This window comes from Saccostrea cucullata, unplaced genomic scaffold (genome assembly GCF_032062105.1).
Source record: "Saccostrea cucullata isolate Sc308-1 unplaced genomic scaffold, CSIRO_AGI_Scuc_v1 ctg654, whole genome shotgun sequence".
In the NCBI taxonomy this organism is placed as follows: domain Eukaryota; kingdom Metazoa; phylum Mollusca; class Bivalvia; order Ostreida; family Ostreidae; genus Saccostrea; species Saccostrea cuccullata.
The window spans coordinates 54866-71394 of NW_026926499.1; the positions used below are offsets into that span (position 1 = coordinate 54866).

Here is a 16529-nt window from a genome sequence, read left to right on the forward strand (position 1 = left end):
CAAATTATGTAGGACAGTGACCAGATTGTGTCATTACCATCAAGTTTTGATGACCTAGAAATTAAAAAAAAAAAATATGCCTTTTGTTCTTGTCAGTTTCATTTTCATGTGTCAACAATTATTTTTTTTACACTATATTTTTTATTCAAACTCATTTTTACTATTCATTGTCAAAAACATGATAATGATTTATAAAATTCCTTGAGATCAAATTAAGTTAAGTTAGGAAATGCATAAGCAGGAAATTAATATTTTATTATAATCTTAATTAAATTATATTTAAAATCTTTAAAATTTGAATTTAATCATGCTAAACTTGTATATAAATCAGGCAAGCTAGGATCCTACTGTTGGTAAATAGGTTGTAACAGTTTATTTATTACAACTCTACTATAGTGTCAGAGTGTGGGCTTATAATTCGTGGACCCATGTGGCTCTAATCCCCTAATGATATAACGGAGTTTATTAAAGCACAATTGGCTTGATTCTATAAAGTACAATGTAAAACACACTAATGCCTACACTGGGGTAGACGCTTTTCAGTAAATTCTGAGCAGGTCAGTGTGGGTGATATATATATTTTAGTATTTAAACCTAGCTGTGGTAGTAATTCAAAGCCTCTTTACTTCGTCATTTCCGTGCATGAGTGTACTTCTTTGTTGTAACGACACCAGAAAATAGGGGAAGAAATGCCGAGGCTAGTTTAGGAACAGGTTAGATTTTTTTCATTATTTTGTTTTCCTCTGGTACTACCCTTCTCTCTGCTAGCTGTATATATTATATAAAATGTTAGCTCAGCTGATGTAGCTAGATAGGATGTGACCTTGTGAGCATGCTGTAGTTTCGTGTGAATCAATGGTGTCCTGTGAGGGATCTAGTTTGTCAGTTCTGTGTGTGGGAGGATGAAGCAGGACAAATAGGACTAGTTAGGACTAGATAGGACTAACGAGGACAGTTAGGGACAGCCAGGACTAACGAGGACATGTAGGGGAGGCTAGGACTAATGTTTTCTGTGCTCTTTTACAGGGAATCACCATTAAACCTGTTGTGAATGCTCTCAAAGTGAAGAAAGAGGAAGATAATGATCCAAAAATGACGGAGAAAATTCAAGAATCAGTAAGTACTTCATGCACTTTATATTTTTCTTCCAAAAACTACTGAGAATAAGAGATTATATATTTTTTCAGTTTACAGCTGGTGATTTGCTATCATGTTAATTTTTTTTTTTTACAAATGAACAGTGTATGTCGTAAGACATTAAATAATAACAATATAATGGATAAGGGATGTGATGTTATACATAAATATTACTGTGAATCATAGAAGGTTCATGAGATATCTTTAATCCCTGTGTTGATACTGAAGTTAGTGTGTTGATATTATGCACTATACAAGTTTTTAGTTCAGCACACCAATTTCTTCCTGTACAATTATTGTGTAGTATATAAAAGTATGAAGGGCATTCATGCAGCTATCTCTTTCCTGTCCTTTTTTTTTATGAAATCACTGATGTGTGTACCTCCGGAACAATACATTTCTAGGAATAGAAAAGTAAATAACTTGTACAGTGTATAGGAATAGTATGGAAAATATCTTCTATAGGGATAGTATGGTAAATAACTTCTGTAAGGATAGTATAGTAAATAACTTATCTTTAGGGATAGTATGGTAAATAACTTCTCTATAGGGATAGTATGGTAAATAACATCTTTATAAGGCTAATATATGGTAAATAACTTCTATAGGGATAGTATGATAGATAACTTCTATAGGGATAGTATACTTCTATAGGGATAATATGATATATAATTTCCTTAGGAATAGTATGGTAAATAACTTCTCTATAGGGATAGTATGGTGTACAAATTCTCTAGGGATAGTATGATAAACAACTTCTCTAGGGATAGTGTGATTAACAACTTCTATAGGGATATTATGTTAAACAATTTCTCTAGGGATAGTATGGTAAATAACTTCTCTAGCGATAGTATGGTAAATAAATTCTCTAGGGATAGTATGGTAAATAACTTCTCTAGGGATAGTATGGTAAATAACTTCTCTAGGGATAGTATGATAAATAACTTCTATAAGGATAGTATGGTACACATCTTCTCTGGGGATAGTGTGATTAACAACTTCTATAGGGAAAGTATGTTAAACAATTTCTCTAGGGATAGTACGTACGGTAAATAACTTCTCTAAGGATAGTATGGTAAATAACTTTTATAAAGATATTTTGGTATGCAAATTTTCTAGGGATAGTATGGTAAATAACTTCTCTAAGGATAGTATTGTAAATAACTTCTATAAGGATAGTATGGTACTCAACTTCTCTAGGGATAGTATGGTAACTACTTTAGGGAAATATGGTAAACAGTTTTTTCTTGGGATAGTATGGTTAACAATTTCTCTAAAGATCATATGGTAAACAAATTTCTCCTTTTTCAGTTCATGGACCATCTAATGGCGGGTATGGAGGGGATTACAAAACATTCCAGTCACAATCTGATGCGGATTAAGTGAGTAGATTACCTACTTAACGGTCTATAATACAGGGTGGGGAAGCCAGGTGTAATTAAATATGTAATGTTGTGAAATGTTGTGTTTTGTCCCCTTATAGACGGAGAATATTGATCTTATGTTGATGACTATTAATTGGCGTCTGTGATGTCTAGCATGAAATTGTCACATGTTTTTGTCACTGCAGCAGTAGTACGTGCAACGTGAGCAGGTTTATTGGTCATTAGGTCTGTTTACCCTCCAAGTGTTTGTCACTTCGTTAATTTTGTGTTATGGACATATTTAATGAGGGATGGTCCACATCTGTTTTTCTGCCTTGTTGTTGCCAATAAAAACAAAGTAATAGAGGATTCTTAATCCTGTTAATTTCACAAGATTTTCTTCCTGCTTTTTTCTCTGAAATATTTGAAAAATAAAATTCATAAATAAATAAGATTATTTTTAAGTATCACAAATATCATGTGTAATTTTAAGCAAACATTTTTCTGAGTATCATTAATATTAAATTGAACTATTTTTGTCATTAAAAAAAAACAGTAGAATTTAAATACTCTTCAGTGTTACCAAATATGACTTTCTAGGAATTGCCAATTAATTTCTTGATAAAAAGAAATATGAATGCGATTGTGCTGGTTTCAAGGAAAAACAGTATGTATCCTTGCCGTAGCTAAATTATTACATAATTTGTTTGTTTGGTTTTCTTTAATGTTCAGGAATTTAAGTTTTTAATCAACTGCTAAGGCAAACTATTTTTGTTTGAAATAGTGCTGATTCATTAAAAGTCTATTTTCACTAAATACATTAGAAGGGGGGGGGGGGGGGCAATATTACAGCTGATGGAAAAAGTATTCATTAAAAATAAATTAATATCAGAAAATAACTAATTAAGTTTTCAATAAATATTTTCAGATTTACAAAAGATTTTTGGTATTGCAATATCAGTCTTCAGCAATATTAAACTACAACGTATATTCATAATTCAGAAGTGTGATCTGGTTTAATATTCTATATAATGATTTGAACTTCGAATGATAATTGTGACGTCACAATGAGTATTGAACCAGATTTCAGTCCAAAAGTCTATGCAGATCTTGACCTTAATGAGGGGTAATACTGATCTATAGAAATCTGTAAGGAGATTTAGTTCATTATTTAATCCACTTAAATCATAATAAAAGGATTATCCCTTTGATCGCGGGTAGATTTTCCTATTTAATGATCACAGGTTCACTTTATGGACAAGTTTGCCTAAATGAAAGTTGTTCTTGACATTCAATGAGAACCCATTGTACTCTTCTGTGAAAGTTTTCCAAATTTTAAACCTTAGATTTAGTGAACTTTTAATACAATGTATATAGGCCCATAGTTCATTCAGACTTTAATTTGACCTCACATGTGTATAACCTAATTTTAATTTCATTGAAATTTGAATGGAACAGAAATCAGAAATTTTGTTTGAACCTTCTAAATAAAATTAAACTAAGCTATCCTACACAATACAGAACAGAAAAAAAACCTTGCTGCTTCAGTGTAATATAGCGGCAGAATAGATTAAACTCTTTGTCAGCAGACTATCATAAATATTTAATCCCTGAAGATAGTTGGCTGGGATCTTTTTGGTGTTATGGGGAGTATTTTAAGAAAAAAGAAATATCTGTTTCTGTGAATTTCTTACAAGGCAATCAATTCACCAGAAACCCCAAACCCCAAGTAATCCTGGATCTACTTTACTGCAATCTCTCAAATTATCAAGGGTGACGTTTACCAAGATTAAATAAAAAATGTTGCGCAGTTTTCATAACACACTTTAAATAGGAAACAACTGTGGTAGAGATAATAATTTAGAAGTCGACAATATTTTCCCATAAACAATAATCAAATAGCTACAGAAAAACCTCATATTTTTATTTGAAATAGCGACGCTCAAAATAACAATGACATGCAAGATTCAATGTCTCTGTACTCAATATCCTGTTCAAGAAAACGCAGAAGATTGCCGATACATCAATCTTTCCTTTCACCCGACAGCTTCCCCTGCCAGGTTCTATTGATCTAAAGATGTGCAAGCATAAAACTGATGTCAGGAAAAAAAGTTTTTGCAATTTGTTTTTCAAAGTCATTATTTATTGTATGAGAGTAACTGTTACTTCCCCGCTATTGTGAAGAAAAGGCCCAAAGTTTTCAGTACACCAAGGTTGTGGGAACAGGTTAAATATTTCTAAAGCATTTTCTTCTTCCAGCCCATATTCACAAAAGAAACAACTGTTAACATTGTTTGAAACCATAATGAAGATGTCAAGGTCATATTTACAATTGAAAACACAGTATGCTGTCAGAAAAAGTCGGAACAATGGGGATTATTAAAATATGCAGGAAGTTTCACCACAGTTAGAGTTCCTATAGTGCCTCAGGAGTCCGGGGTTTCATTGCATCATGAGATTTTCAGTATTTGATAATCAAAGATCAATTTCTTTTTCTTTTATATGCTGTCTATTGCTTTTTTATAGTTCTTTCCCACAACAGTTTTCCTTGCCAATATTGACGTTATTTAACAATCTTTGTTCAGACAACTGTTGGAATAATTTGGGGTGGTTGGACCTAGATGTGGGGTGGAAAATCTTTTATTGCTTTAAATTGTCTGAATTATATAAGAAAAATAGATTTTTGTGTATGTCAAGAAACTATGGTTTATTTATTCATATTGATGTTCATTTCTGTACATGATTCATGAGGGTTAGATAAAAGAAAAAAATGGATGTCAAAATTCAATGATTGATCTGAAACTTTTGACATGGAATACATCAGATATAAATTATTATTATTATTATTATTTGTGCAACTCTGTAAGATAGACATTTCCCATAACATGTTATTAGTTTTTTCTGAACTCTACAGGGCAGGTACTTGTTTATAATAATAACAAAAGTTCATACTTAGTGCAGTCATTAAACAAAAGGTAAAAGCCTCTTAAAGCACACTGATTAATTCTAGTTTAAATCAACTTTAAAGCTGTGTTCACTGTTCAGTAGTTCACAAGGACTTGTGACTGGTTGACTACTTCTCTATGTGTGAAAGAATTTTTAATAATTTTTGGATCCACCTATAGATTTCTTTACCCGGTTTGACCTAATGCCCCTGTATAGGGTCACCTGATAGAGTCCTTTATCTCGAGGTTTATTTACAGATTTCGGCATTTCAATCATAACTACCTGAAGCCCCTGTTCAACAAAGAGGCCCCCCAGACAAAGGCCAAGAAGGTTCTGGAGGTGTACCACACCATCAGTGTTGCAGAGGCCCTTGATCAGGTGGGGAATGAGGTGGACGTCAGCCAGAGGAAACCGCTGGTCAGCTCCGGGTAAGCTACCTCACATTGTATTTATAGAACAAAAGAAACACATAGGACTTATAGAGGGAAATGGCTGGGCTCTGATCTTTTGTATACTAGTGTTGATTTTGGCTAGACTACTGTAATAGCAAAATTGGTTGGAGGGCAATAAAGACAATGTTTGTTTATACTGGCATTCTTTGTACCTTTTTATAAAAGGCCTAGAGCCAGGTATATATTACTCCTGTGTTCACCTTTTACTTTTTTGTCTGCACCTAAAATCCCCATTTTATAGGAAGCCATAAATTTAGATTAACTAAACCAGTGGAGAGAAAAAACAAGAAAGATAACATACAGGCAGATAATAGCCCTGAGCTTTATCAAGATTGGTGTCTGAAAATCTGTTATTAGGAAACCTTAGCACCAGTAACGGAAAACGGGTTTCAAGCAGTCCATGCACTTTTATCTTAATTTTATTGTTTTCAGTATTCTAGTGTTTTTTGTCCTGCATTTTTTAAATATGTACATTATATTAATTATTTGATGAGACAATGCAAAAGCTAATTTAGCTGGTTCTACCTGTCCTAAAATATTTGAACTGGTCACTTAGTGTAAAGTTTTTAGTACAGGATTAGGGGGCTTTTATCCATACATGTCAAATAATCACCAATATATCCCCTTATCAGCTGACAGCATACAGGAACAAACTGATTTATTTACAAGAAAATAAATATCTTTGTTGGACAGACTGAGAATAAAAAGGCTTTTTATTCTTACTATATCATTAGGATTAAGGAGTATTTAAAATTATCAGTTCTTAAAATAACATTAAGGTAAGAAGCTAGTGGGATAAATTGCGTCATAGCCTCCTGCTGTAAAAACGTATATATAATGTCTATTTTGAAGGGCATTTACCTCTAAACAGTTTTACAACTTCTGTACTGCAGCATATTAAAGCCTATATTTCTGTGTGCCCTTTTAGTTTGAAGGGTGTAAGGTCATGTGGTATATATGCGCATTTAAGATGTGAAGTCATAAAAGCTGGGACCGAGATCATGGAGATGTGTTTATCTGTGTCAGTAAGAATGTTTACTTGAAAGATCAAAAATGTCTAGCCTTACGTTCAGAGGACCATGACAAAATGTCACGCATCATAGACTAGGAATTCATTATGTCACTAAAGACAAACATATGAAACAAAGTATATATGCTCTACCTGTGGTTCAAAGAAATCTCTGTACTAGACACCTGGATGGCTTGATTTGTGCCCTGTGTTTGGGATTGGGGGTCCTATCGAGGCCTGATTTTGTGTATTTTTCATGTATAACCACAGTTCTCTGCAGCTTAGTTCAGACAGACAACATCTTTTGATTAGCGAGGTAATTGACTAATTGAGGAAATGATTATTCTTTTATGTAAGACTTAAATTGGTGATCAAATGCAGGAAATAGTTGACTTGTATGTGGGACGCTGGTAGAGTGATATTTGATGAGGGAACTTTTACAAGGGGTTATGCATCCTTTCTAAGGTACAACCAGTGGCTTTGATTGATGTACTCTTAAAATAACAAATCTTAGCTATTGGAAATTTCCATCAAAAAGTTAAAAGTACTCTCTTGCTATTCTCATATATTTCTTTCTGATAATTTTAAAAGATTAACCTTGAATATAGTAGCAAAACAATTGAGAACAAAGAATCTGTGGAAATTTTATAAATAGCAAATTTCCACATGTTCCAAAAGGATTTTTTTTAGAGGCTTGGCTGATATAGATCAGTTATATCACAAGCAATCAATAGTTGCAGATCCAAAGGAATAAATAAAATATTAAATAAGCTACGTAATGTTTGGTTGGAGGGTACAGAAGTTGTATCAGTTTATCAATCGGGTATATAGACGTACAGGCAATAAGATGTTCTCTTGGATTGAAATAAAAGGCAAATCAATGTTATCACCTAATCTCCAAAGGAAAGCTATGGAAGAAAACCTTGGGCAGAGTTATATATTGTGATTAAGGCTGATAAAAAAATGTGAAGGTTTTATTACTTATTTACTTTAGTAAAACTGAAGGAGAGATGGAAATAGAGCAGTCCTATATAATGTTAAATAACTGACACATTGTCATCAGGTGTGATTTATAAAGGGAGGTGCAATCTGAATTAAAATTTTAAAAATTCGGTTGATGAGAGAAATTATCTGAGTGACATTTAATTAGTTACTTTTGGCCACATAAGACAGAGATGCCATATTTATGACACACTTGTCTGACCTTTTTCTGGTTTTTTTCTGATGTAGGGCGTCCAATGTGTACAGAAGGACACCGTCAGGCCTCGTAAACACAGGGTTCCGAGTGGAAAACATGGCCAACGAGCAAGTGGAGCCCACTAATCAAAATGTAAGACCATTTCAGTATTTTATTTAACAGAAGAAAACAACATGAGATTAATTTGTAGTGTACAAAGTTTATCTTGAAAATTAATCATCTTGTCACATAAAATCTTCATATTATAATACTGTAATCATTTAATGTAAATTATATAATTCATGGAATAATTATGAGGGGAAATTTTCTGAAGTAAAATTATTATTTGAAACTCTAAGAAAACAAATAGTAGAATGCATAGAATCTGAATATAATTTGCAATATTTAAAAAGGCAGTAACAATCTTATGTGACATACCACTGACAATGGCAAACAGTAAGAATGAATTAGCTATGTGACACCTAGGTGATTACTTGTTAAGTACAGTAGAACAATTTCCTTTCTTTGTAGGAGTCGCTAACTGTAAACATGGAGGATCCCCCAATCTACAAGTGTGTCGAGGACCCGGTTGTCAAGGAAACTGTTGTCATAGAGAAGCCAAGGTCATCCCCTCCCGTAGGAGGAGGTAGCAATGCGGCTCGGAAAGAAAGTGACAAAAGTAAGACGTAATATTGATTAAGGAAATGCCAAGAGAATTATTGCGGGATTTCTAGTTATTTTAAGGTTTTTACCTTGTTCCAAAGTAGAAAATAACTTGACTTTTTATTTATAGGTGAAACCAGTGATGAATTTGAGAATGTGACTATCAGATTTAAACAGCCAGTGGACGATGGTAAATAATTCTTGTGATTGATGTGGACTAGCATGTGCCATCTGTGTTTGGCTTTTCTCTAGCTGAGTTTGGGTTTTTTTGTTGTTTTTTGTGTGATTATATCATGCATGAATTTGCTGTTTCTAAGAATCATACTATAAAATGGGTTTTATTGATGATTGATAAGTTAGTGTCTAAATCTTAATTCAGAAAGCCTATTTTTGTCAGTAGTTAGTAGACATATATGGATAGGTACTTACTAGCAACTAGTATTGTCAGTAATGTAAACAGGGTACTAAATATGCAGCATTTTCATGTTTTGATATACATTAAATTTATTTTTAGTGTTTACTAATAACTTTCCATTGACTAGTGTTTATTTGCTAGTTGACAATTTAACAAACTGGTAGCATTTATGTTCATTATGTATGTCTTATTTTGGGCATTTATCAGCATGTGTGGTACATTTACAGTTTAAGAATATTTATCTACTCACATACTGTCTTCTTTTTCAAAAAAGATAACTCATTTGAAAAGGGAGGGGGCAAACTTTATTAAAGATCTTGTGTTAAAAGAAATACTGTATAACAGCAATATTTAGCAATCATCTAAGTTTGGCATTATTAAGAGCGATGGTTTTGGTATCACAAAAATTAAGTATCACTAAAAGTTCAATGATAAATATTGTATAGGAAAAATAGTTATGATCCCCCTTAAAAGCCCCTAAAAATCCTAAAAAGCTAATAATCAAATCAATAATAAAAGCTGATAATTAGAGTATGCTAAAAATAATAGTTTTTGGATATTTGCTAGCTTTGGCAGTCGCTAAAATAACCTGTTATACAGTATAAACACTATATAGATCTAACCTTGTTGCAAGAAGTTTAAAAATTTCACTACCTGAAGACTCTCAAGTTTGCCTTGTTATAACACCAATAACTGTGTGCTATTCTAATTCCTAATTATATAATATATATATATTAAGTTAACACCTTTCTTTATGTTGATACTGATTCCTTTGTATGTAACTAATACTTCTGTTCATTTGTCATGATGTGTCTTTTGTTGTAATTTCGTATTATGCTATTCAAGAAAGTTGATTTGTTTTTTATTTTGATTTATATCATTAAGATTTAATGTTTATACATACAATTAAATTAATACATTTTATTAAAATTTTTGTATATGTATTTTTTATGTAAAGACAATCCCATGAAAGAGAATATTTTTTAGTTTCATTAAAGTGAATTTAAATGAAGCAGTAGATTTAGAGTGTTTTGTTTTTTATCATTAGCTCATGGAGTTGACCAGATCACAGAAAATTCTGACCTCTCCTCTGAAAGCTATTCCATTGCGGAAACTAATTCTGAACCTTCCACAGTCACCTATGCAAACGAAAAGGAATCCCCGTGTGAAATAGAACCATTACAACTACCTTTACCCTGGAAAAAGGCACCTGCTCAGGAAAGCCAGCAGATGGGCGTGAAATCTGATGTGCCAAATACAGTGGAACCGATTGTAACCGCAGCTGAATCCGTTTTTCCGTGGAAGAAATTTCCGCGGGATCCCATTCCATTCTCCTCCTCCCTGGCATACTCAGACGACAGCGCCCCCATTGTCGCCGAGGCTCCCACGTGGGTTAACAACCTCTCCTACAGTCACCTGAAAGAATCTGGATCCCCCTATGCTTCCCCCGAAGTGACCTTAATTCCTGAACACAGGCAAAATCATACATCTATCTTTGATCTTTTTAAAAGGGATGATCCAATCGAAAAGTGTTTGGATGCATGTGTGGCTAAATTAAATTCTGCTTTGGATGAAACTGACAGCAAAAGTCATGCTTCTGGGGACACTATTCCCCCACCATGGAGTCACCATGGTGAAGATGCAGACAATATTCCAGTGCCATCTATGAAGGAAACGTACGGAGTTAAAAATAATCTCCTGTTATCCAATCATACTCTTCCGCCCCCCTCACATCATGTTATTTTACCCACAGTTCATTTCTCTGAGGACTCTATAACACAGAGTCACAGTGATGACGGAGAAGTCCACAAACCATTGAAATCTCTACCAGGCTCTGCCTCAGCTCCTGATCTGCCGAAACACTTTCAGGTTATAGAACCGATGACCAAGTCACGACTCCACTCGGAGTCCATGTTAGAGGATTTAGACTTTCACGACCAAGCTGTGTCACGCGTTAATGAGTGGTTGTCTGCAACGATAAGCGAGGAGGCAGGGATCGTTATTCCGATTCACGTACCCACTCCCGAGCTGTCCAGTGACAATGACGCGGACTGCAGCAGTGAAGGAGAGGGCGATGACGATGATGATTGGGATTTCGATCGCGATGATTTATGATGACAGCCTCACTCTAGTCCAGAATACTCAATTGTCTTTCCAGAATTATATGTGCATTGCTAGTCATTATATGTCTAGTGATTATTATGTTTTTCTGAGTGTCAAAATTTGTATTTCTTCATGGCAATAAGTCATTTTGTGCTGAATATTTGAGCTTCAAAACATGTTATCATTCCATGAAATCAGGTTTATAAAATTCATCATCATATCATCCTCATTAATACTATAATACCACAATGTAAACTGAAAATTCAATGCCAACTTAAAAATTCAGGGATTCAAAATTCAGGAGACAATGAAAAAAAAATTAGATGGCATATCAGGTTTTAGTTGAGGAAGAAACATGACTCTCAATTCCCATTCTTCTGGCATTAGTAAACGAGTGATTAGTGGTAGGCTATTTATACATGTTCAATCTCAGGTTGTTATTATGGAATCTTGGTACAAATTATTGAATGTGTTAAATTATTAAACACTGAAGAATGTATAATTGATATCACTTACCTGTTCTAGTTGTGAAGAGGCCCTACATTGTTAACATCTAAAGTTAATTTCCTTTCTATGAAAGATGACTTTCATTGACATAGGTGTGCTTCAGCATTTTAACTTTCATAAAGTGAAAAATGCATGTGCAATAAATTTTCTCATGATAGAGTGAAAAAAAAAGCATTGTTGAAGATACTTACAAAATGAAGTTCCATTTGAATTTACAACATATCATGACTCACAATAAATTTATAAGATTTTCATTTATTTACTATGCATGCATGTAAGGTAAAATGACTGCATGTCTGAAAATATCTTCCTAACATTACAATGAGATGAGATTTAATATTTGAAATAAAAAAAATAAAAATAAATCTCTTATTATTATTCTGAAAGTAATCCTGAGGAGGTCTTGGACTTGTTTCATTCAGCAACTGGTACAGTGTATTAACCATGCTTATTAGGACAACTGAACATCATTTATAATTCCTAACCCTTTTTATTTTTTTTTTACTCATCTGAAAATGTAGGTCTACTATCCAGCATCCAAAGAAAGTCAGGTACAGTAGCAAAGTAATTTCATAGGTCCCAGTGACTTCGTTATAACTGAGGTTAGCTGTAGTGTGTATCCCTAGAGGCATTGTCCTTTTAATGCTGGACAAATTAGGACTTGCATATCTGCTTAAACACTGACCTGCTCCCAAATTTTTAACTTGTTCACTTATCTGGAAAAAGTAGGTTAGAAACAGCATCTGAAGAAAATCTTTAAAGATTACCTGCATTGGCATTTGATTTTTTTGAGATATGTTATTTTTTGAGCACCTGTTCAAGTATGGTCTTATTAACGGGTAAGGTTTATAGTAACTTGCAAATAAAATTGCTGCAAAAACCAGTTAATTGGTCAATAACCCATATTATGTAGGTCGTTCCAATATCCAAAACAAGTGTGGTAGTGTGCATCATTATATAGTAATGGCAAATTCAATATGCAATAATGCAAATTCTGTCATCAAAGCTTTAAAGGTACCCTGTTTATTCATCTGGATTATGTAGGTTTGACCCAACTTCTAAAGTAAGTTAAACTGTTTTAGTGTGCATTTCTAGGTGCATAAACATGTAAGGTTTTTTTTGGTTAGGCCAATGGTTACTTTGAAATGAACCTGCTTAAATAAATTTACGGCAGATCCAGTATTTGAAGAAAATTTGGTAGTATGCAGTATGGTAATTAATGTATACCCATAGATCCATACAAGGTGGTCCATTTACAAGTACCTAGAACTTATTGTAACTTGCAAATGAAACTGCTCCAAAAACAAATTTGTTTATTCATCCAAAAAAGGTAGCTATATAGATAGGTCTAGCATCTAAAGCAAATAAGGTAGAGTGCATCCCAAAATGCTTCATCCAAGTACCGTTATTAGCTTACAGACACTTAGGGAATGAACCTGCTGTAAGATCTTTCACCTTTTTGACACATGCAGGAAATGAAAGTCAGGTCTATCACCTGAAGCAAGTTTTGTAGTTAGTATCATCCATTCGTAATAAACGATCTAGAGAGCAATTTGAACATTACTGCCGATAGAAAATGCAAACTTTTACATTTACAAAGACTGGCTTGACCTTTATGATGACCTGTGGTTGTACAAATGCATTATGCATGATAAAAATTGCATCACTTAACATTACTTTTCATGCTTCTAATACTGTAAAGTATTATAATATAACAAAACGAAAATATGACAAATGACTAGTGTTTATTGTACAAAATCAGGGTTGCAAAAGTTACAAAATGAGCAAATACATTACACTTTAGTAAAAAAGTTACAAATGTAACCATTAATTAAGTTTATAACATTTGTATAAAAACATTGGAGAGGCACTATCATTACATAGCTTTCCTCTCAAACAATGCCCTGAACAGTGATTCACTGTCTAGTACAGATTCACTCAAATCCTCCAAGTAAAAACAGCACAATAAATTACTTCTCACACTACCATACCATTATAAACCATACATTCTTGTGATTATTGCCAGAAGTTATACCTGACATTATTCTGGCTTTGAATAAAGAAAAGATAGTTTTCTTATTTTATAGAACCCACTTACTGATCTAAACAGTGGATAAACAAACAAAAGGCCCATGGGCCAAAATGCTGACCTTAGTCACTTGGACTCTTCTGAACTTCATCACCAAATAAGATTTTTTTTCCATATATCCAATAATATGGAAAATTTATATCACATAAATTTGCCCCAGCATAACCCACACACTCATGATTTGAATTTGAATCTTTAATACAATAGGATGCTTCCATAAACATAGAATAAAACCTTAGAGTCTCCCCTGGTTTTACCGTTAAGGGACTAATAATACATACCCTTTTCTACATCACATACTGTATCAGCCTGAGACACCAATATCAGCCAGAGGGCCGAAGCCCGGAGGGCTGATATTGATTGATGGCTGAAGTGGTGTGGAAAAGGGTATGTTTTAGTATGTTAATTATTACATACTTAGTAATAAAATGCAACACACACCAACTTGAGAAAAATACAAATGAATAATCATGCGCTGACTACATACAATTACTATGCTTCTGTATAATATATACATACAATAATTCTTAGCTTTGGTAGACATTTTAAAACATTTCATATGCTCCTTTGGCTTAAGCGAGTGTGAAACAAGTTACTGAGAATAAGGAACCTAACTAAATTTAAGTACTGTAAACGTGGTTATATTGACGAGTTGAAAAATTGACGATTTTTTGTTTACGAAAATTGACGAGTGTAAATTTTGACGTAATATTTAATCAAGAATTATAAATCTTTTAAATCACGGGGATACAAATAACTAAAATTTAAGTTTTGTACAGACTAGTAGTATCTACAATGTGTAAGATTGTACAAAGTATCTAATTGTGTACGATTAAAAGTGGTCAATTGCCTGAGGTGACAAAATAGCTCAAGCACGGCATGATAATTTCGCTAAGTTATGCATGCAGTATTTGATACACTAGTTCAGCTTCAATGGTTTTAAAAAATGTGATTTTATATCACTATGTTTTCATAACTAATTGCAAAAGAAATTAACAGTAACTTTGATCTTGTTTTAATAGGGGAAAGCCAAGAAAATTAAACGGTAATATTGTACAATAGTCAATGTCTGTTGCGACGCTATATATATGATGTGAAATTTGACGAGTGTAAATTTTGACGATAAAAGAAAAATCGTCAATATAGTCAAAATTGGCACATCGTCAAAATTTCCACGTTTACAGTATTTCTATTACAATTTCCTACATAACTTTATCATTGCTAATAATATATTTCTGCTTTAAAAAAACAGAAGTTAACTAGGAGACTTATTGTTCACAGAACAATAAGAGGTTTTTCCACCTTTTTGAATTTTTATTTTGTTTTATATCTGCATCCTTAAAATTAAATTCAATGAATATGAAACCAAAATTGTCATAGACAATAGAAATTAAAAATGAAAAATTAAAAAAAATGAAAGGTCCTTGACCTTTAACCTTAAAAAATATTCAGGGTCAAAGGTCAAGGGTCACAATGCAATTGACCACATGCTTCTACCACTTATAATTTTCAAGTTATAAGGTTTAATAGTAAGTACAAAGACGTTAAAGGGCGATAACTCATAAAGGGGGTCATCAGATCCTTTCGCAGTTATACAGTGAATTTAGGCCTAAAGACAGTTAAGACATTAGTGAAGGTTTGGTGTCTCTACGGTCTACGGTTTCAGAGGAGTAGTGATAACAAGGTTTTTCGCACAAGGGGCAATAACTTTTAAAAGTGTTAATCTTAGGGGACAAGAATGAAATAAGGTCCGCTGAAGACGGAAGACCTTAATAAAAATAGTGGAAAAGAAACCTAAGAATTGAAATAGTTTTTAGAGTACATAGTAATGATGCAAAGACATTAAGTTTATGCTGAAAGACAAAAGAGATATAAAAAGAGCTTAATTTCTCAGTTTTGGAATGACCTTGACCTTTGACCTTTACATAAATTTCAAGGTCAAAGGTCATTGAATCTTATGCACTTGGTCCCATGTCTCTATGACTTCTCGTTTTGAAAATTTTTAATTATTTGTAAATTTTATAAAGTTTCAGGGGCAATAACTCATAGAAAGGGTTTACGAATCCTTTGCAATGAATAGTTTGAAAGGTCCTCTCAAGTAGTTGTAGACATTGGTGAAGGTTTCATACCTTTACTGTTTACAGTTTTGGAGGAGTAGCGATAACAAGCATTTCTTGCGTAAGGGGCAATAACTTCAAAAGGGATCAAAGATCGAATATGGGGGGTCATTTTTCGGAATAACTTTAAATATCCAGTATCATGAACTATAAAGATTTTCGATAAGTCTTGCAGTTTCAAAACATCTCCAGAAATAAAATAATAAGAAACAGAAGCATTTCAAGAGGACTTTCCACAGAAAGGTGGAAAGACCCAATAAGGAATTACAAAAATCCAGTCAAACTTCATTATCTCAAACCTGATGGGGCTGAGAAAAAACTTCCGAGATATCAGAGGATTCGAGATTTTAAAGGTAAAATACTTAAAAAATATGTTGTTGGGACTTCCACATCACTTCCACATATCCATGGTACATGTATTCAAGTTACCAGAGTTGGAGATACCAAAATTCAACTGTAGCTAATTTTGTTCAGAGAAAGTAAAAATTCTCTGAACAAATTTGTAGAGAGTATAAATAAAAAAGTTTTCTTTTGATAAATGGTGGACGTG

The 16529-nt window shown here is 33.2% G+C and overlaps 1 protein-coding gene across 1 annotated transcript in view; it reads left to right on the top strand.

Annotated features, from left to right (window-relative positions):
• The window catches only part of LOC134271847 (sodium/hydrogen exchanger 3-like), a 28192-nt gene extending 16054 nt beyond the window's left edge, over positions 1-12138 (top strand). Inside the window, exons 6-12 of the mRNA XM_062754058.1 lie at positions 1027-1116; positions 2449-2519; positions 5705-5875; positions 8139-8238; positions 8617-8764; positions 8879-8938; positions 10212-12138. Of these exons, the coding sequence (XP_062610042.1) occupies positions 1027-1116; positions 2449-2519; positions 5705-5875; positions 8139-8238; positions 8617-8764; positions 8879-8938; positions 10212-11278 (1707 nt within the window). The 3' untranslated portion in view covers positions 11279-12138. The remainder of the gene's footprint in view (positions 1-1026; positions 1117-2448; positions 2520-5704; positions 5876-8138; positions 8239-8616; positions 8765-8878; positions 8939-10211) is intronic.
• Positions 12139-16529: the final 4391 nt, after the last annotated feature.